This window comes from Monoraphidium neglectum, assembly GCF_000611645.1.
Source record: "Monoraphidium neglectum strain SAG 48.87 unplaced genomic scaffold scaffold04328, whole genome shotgun sequence".
Lineage (NCBI taxonomy): Eukaryota > Viridiplantae > Chlorophyta > Chlorophyceae > Sphaeropleales > Selenastraceae > Monoraphidium > Monoraphidium neglectum.
In genome coordinates, this window is record NW_014009301.1 from 1 (window position 1) to 4,675 (window position 4,675).

The following is a 4,675-nucleotide window of genomic DNA, read 5'->3' on the forward strand; positions in this document are numbered from 1 at the left end:
GTCCTGGGGGGACTTTCGGTCCTGGGGGGGGGAGAAGGCAGGGTGTGCAGTCGGGAGCCAGGGACGGTGAGGCGTTGAGTGGGGGGATACGGGGGGGCTGCCGGCCCGCAGCCTTGGGACACAGCAGACCCCAGTCGGGGCCGTGCGATGCGGCGCGCCGGGTTGGGGTGCTGTCCTGTTGTCAGGCTGCATCCCGACAAGGCGCGCTGCATCGCACTGTGCGCGCTGACAGCACCCACGCCCGCCGCCGCCCGCCGATGGCCGCCGCTACCTGCCACAGCCACCGCCGGCTCGGCCGGCCAGCACAGCAATACCCGCCTGTCCCAACGCGTCTCCGCGCGCCGCTGCTCCAGCCCCTCGCCCGCAGCCACCGCCATAACCGTGGCCCGCAGCCTCAAACGCGCCGCCCCACACTACTGTGGCGGGGCCAGGCAGCGCGCACCGAGAACGGGCAGTTGACCAGGGGGGCGCCGTAGAGTTTGACCAGGTAGCGCGCTATGGCCAGGGTGGAGGGCGTGTTGAGCAGCATGGCGGTGTGCAGCACGTTCTCGCCCACGGGGCCCCGCGCGTACACGTTGCAGCGGTCGGGGAAGAGCTTGGTGATCATCTGGTTGCATGGTTTTTGGGGGGGGGGTGAGGAGGGGCCGCGGCGGTTGCGTGTTGTGGCAAGCACGGGGCGCGCAACGGTACGTGCGAGTGTGTGTGGATGTTTAGTGTGTGCGTGTGGGCGTGTGTGCGTGTGTATGTGTGTTTGTGTTGCGGGTGAGGCAGCTGGCGCGTCAGGGACAGCAGGGGACGTTGCTGCGAGGAGCTGGTCGGCGCGTACAGCTTACTACAGTAAAACGTTCCCCAAAGGCAGCAATGTTTGGGTTGCCGAGCCCCCAGCGTGAGCAGCCCAGATTGCAGTGGCGAACCAGCTGGAGACGGCAAGCAAGATGCAGTACGCCCTGCCACGCCGGGTCGCAGCAAGGGGAGCCAGGGCACCCGGCATAAACGTGCCCAAAACGCAGTCGCAGTCGCGGTCGCAGTCGCGCCGCGGCCCCCCAAGCTCGACGGGCGCACCTCCAAGTTGCCGACCTTCACCGCGTGCCATGCCGTGCCGGCAGAGTCCATGAGCGCCGCCTGCTTCACCACCGACGGCGCCGACGCAGAGACGCGCGTCCGCGGGGGGTGCGGGCGCTGCGCTCCACCGTCCAGCAGCTCGCCCTCCCCGCCGCCGCCCCTCTCGGTGCTGTTCTTCCCTCCCATCCTTTGAAGCCTTTCCACTGATCCCCTGCCCGAGTGCGCCCCGCTGGGATCCTAGCACTGGCAGGTGTCGTCTACTCGGCAAACGATCTGCAGCGCGAACAGAACAATGACATCGTTGGATACCATAGTTCAAGAATACGAGTCCAGCGAATGCATTTTCATGTTGCAGCTTGAGATATGATATATGATACATCATGGCTGACGACAATCCGGGACGTCCCACTCCCCTTCTTGTTCAGCGCGTGATCGTGCCAAGAGAGAAATTTATGCAGTATCACTCATCTACTGGGCGGCGGCGCAGCCGTACTGCAGGCCCTGGTGCCTTGGCCGCCCTGGACACACCACGTCGCCAGCAGGGCCGATGTAGTAATGGAATCATGTGCTCCCTTGCCCTGCCACGATTTGCAACCCCAACTGCACACTCAAATGATGATGTAACACGTGCGTGAAATCTGTCTGTAACTCACAACCAGCATAAGGGCGCGAAGCTGCGCGCTGGCAGTGCCTCCCCAGTGCACATCGGCATCGTGGGCCTTCCGCATCTACTGTGCAGTGCCGACATTGACACACGGTTGACAAGCCAAGGTCACTCAACACGTGCTGCGTCAGAAACCAAGAGGTCCATGCCAGTTACTGCGACTGCTGACGCCGGGCTCAACACGCCCTCTCCGCCACGGTGCGCCCCCGGGGCGCAGGGGCCCTGCCGCAGGAACACAGACAGCACAAGCCCGGGCTGAAATTTGCCCCTACCTGGAGCCCGCACAACTGCAAGCCAGGACCGCGCTGCTTGACAGCAGATTCCCCCTGTGTGGAACGTTCCCCTTGCGCCGCCTCACGCGGGTACTTTAGGGAGGCCACACACAAGGCGCGAGGTCGCCGCCACTCGCTGAGGCGTCTGGCGCGCATTGCTTTGTTGTAGCCACGACGCCATGGCGTGTCTGGCCTGCGGCCCTGCTCAAACATGCAACAAAAGCTGCGACCTAGGAGCAACACAATCTCTATTACAATATCACAATCACAGATGCCCTCACTTGCTTCCCTGCAGACATCGTATTTCGTCCGAGTCACAAGTACTGAATTGACGACTTCGAGGGGTGTGGCGGCTGCGGCGCAGCGCCATGCAGGCAAGAGCACAGGAAATCGCACACAGACTGGGTGCAAGACTGTTGCAAAGCTGGGGAGTGTCAAACCCGATACATGGGTTTTCACACTGCAGATCTATTGGTGCCTATTATTGATGTCCAGCGACCACAAGGGTCCTGCTTACCCCAGGCTTTGCCCTGACCTTTAAGATACGCAAGCAACACCTTCACCCACCATAAGCCGCACCCTTCGGCTGGGTGCGCTCATGCAGGCGATTTGTTGCCGACGAAAGCCGCCTGTGATGCGACGGATGCGAGCATGCTCCACCCAGTGGGGGTGAGCCGCGTGTGCGCAGCCTCAGTGTTGCAGCCCCTGGCCCCTCAATTATGCACGAGCTGAACAGCGCCGTGATCATCGCTGGGGGCCTCACCTTCCAAGTGGAGGCACCAAGGGCAGCGGGACTGGAAGTGCTACGGGCGGAGTAGCCAGTCAACATCGGGTCAACGGTGAGGTGCGTACTGCGGACAGCCGGAACAATGTGAGTGTAGGTGATTAGAAAGGAAGTGTCAATTTTTATACCACACCCGTTTCCCATTACGTGTAGCCATTAGTTGCTGGGCATTGAAGCGAGCAACCTGCAAGCGCTTGATCTCACGGAGCCCCTTGCTCGGGTGGCATGCAGTACTACTTCAATCAGCAGAAATTGATATATGACGACATCGACCACGCGCGGTGCCGCCGATACCCAGCCTCTCGCACACTTGGTTTGTCATCACACTCGGACGGCCCGGCTTTTTCATGCGTCGGGTGGAAGCGCGCTAGAATTTGCCAAGCTTAGGCAAAGCCAATTGGCATCTGTTCATCAAGGCCCCCGCTCACCCAGATCCTACGCACTGTTACACACAACTCTGTACGGGGTCCCTGTAGCAGAGAGGCTTCAAAAGAGCCAATAATTCGAGCAGGCGACCCCGCCTATTTGGCGGGCGTTGCCTTAGGCACTCCAAATGCTGAGTGCCCCAGCGACCTCGGCACCGCTGCGCCGCACTGGCGTGCTCGCATCACGCCGTCCCCTGGGCCTGGCGCACGCGACGCGCACGCGGCCGCCGCGTCCCGGGCGGCGGCGCACTCTTGGCGTGGCATGCCGTTATGAAGCGCTGCTGGAGCCGGCTATCGACGAGACGGTCCGGCGCGCCCTCGTCACCATGGGTGGGGCCGGTGCCCAGGCGGGCGGAGCGGGCGCTGTCGTGCTGCACGGTGCGCGCGTGTGGCCCAGACTTCCCCTGCGGTGCCGGGGAGGGGTGGTGCGAAATCACTCGTACAGCGCAGCCGCCACACCGCGGCAAGCCCCCGCAGCCGTGGGCTGCACGTGCCAGCTGCCCCTGCCGCACCCAGCACCACCATCGCAGCCACTCCCTCCCACCCTGCGGACCTGCGACCCCGCCACCCTCTCCCCCCCCTTCCTCGCTGCGCCAACCCGCAGGCGCCCACCACGCCGCGTCCCACGCGGCAGTGGGTGGCGCCCAGGGCGGCCTGTTCCTAAGCACATTCTGCGCCCTGTCTGTGGCGCTTGGGGCGCTGCTGTACCACTTTGGCGGGGTTGTGTCTGAGATCGTGCGGCTGAGGAGGCAGGAAGAGGAGCGGCTCAAGGTGGGGGCAGCGCACGCGCACGCATGTGTGTGAGTGTGTGTGCTGTGTGTATGCGCGCGCGCGTGTGCGTGTGTTTGTCTCTATGTCAGGGGCTCGTCGCGCGTGGACGCAAATGTGCGGGTCCGTGGCTCTGGGGGTGAGAGGGTGCGCGGCCTCGCCCCGCCCCAGCAGCTCTGGTGCGCCCCTTGCGGGACTCTCACACGTCCCGGCGCCTCAATCGCAGCAGCGCTTCCGGGTGCAACTTTCCCCCGGCTTTCCCGCAACCCGTCACATTGACATACTGCGGCGCCCGCCATGCGCGTGCCCCCCAACCCAGGAGCCCGTGCTGCTGCACGGCGTGGACGTGTCCCGAAGCGCGCTGCTGGGGGACGAACGCGTGCTGGCGGCCGCGCGCTTTGCTGCGGCGGCGCACGAGGGGCAGGTGCGCAAGACGGGGGAGCCCTACGTGGCGCACTGCGTGGAGGCTGCGCTGATCGTGGAGCGCAACCTGCCGCGCAGGGAGGCGGAGGCCGACAGGTGGGTGGGGTTGTGGCTGAGGGGGTTGACGGCGGCCTGGCACTGTGGTCGAGTGCTCTCTGGGGGGCGTTGACGCTCAGGTCACGGGGCGGCTGCGGTTTGTGTTGGGGGGGGGGGAGGGGAGGGGATGCGGCGGCCCGGGGCTGTTGGCTCCGTCTGGCTTGAGGGGCGGCAGCGGCGG

General features: G+C 64.7%; 2 protein-coding genes across 2 annotated transcripts; one reads left to right on the plus strand and one right to left on the minus strand.

Moving 5' to 3' along the window:
* Positions 1-394: 394 nt before the first annotated feature.
* MNEG_14212 (hypothetical protein) lies at positions 395-1,248 on the minus strand (the record flags this gene model as incomplete). Its single annotated transcript, XM_014037315.1, has 2 exons — positions 395-607; positions 1,063-1,248. The coding sequence occupies 2 exons, from the start codon at positions 1,246-1,248 to the stop codon at positions 395-397; spliced, it is 399 nt and encodes a 132-aa protein (XP_013892769.1).
* Positions 1,249-3,335: 2,087 nt separating this feature from the next.
* Positions 3,336-4,567, plus strand: MNEG_14213 (hypothetical protein; the record flags this gene model as incomplete). The annotated part of the gene is made up of 3 exons (XM_014037316.1): positions 3,336-3,585; positions 3,812-3,978; positions 4,295-4,567. The coding sequence occupies 3 exons, from the start codon at positions 3,336-3,338 to the stop codon at positions 4,565-4,567; spliced, it is 690 nt and encodes a 229-aa protein (XP_013892770.1).
* Positions 4,568-4,675: the final 108 nt, after the last annotated feature.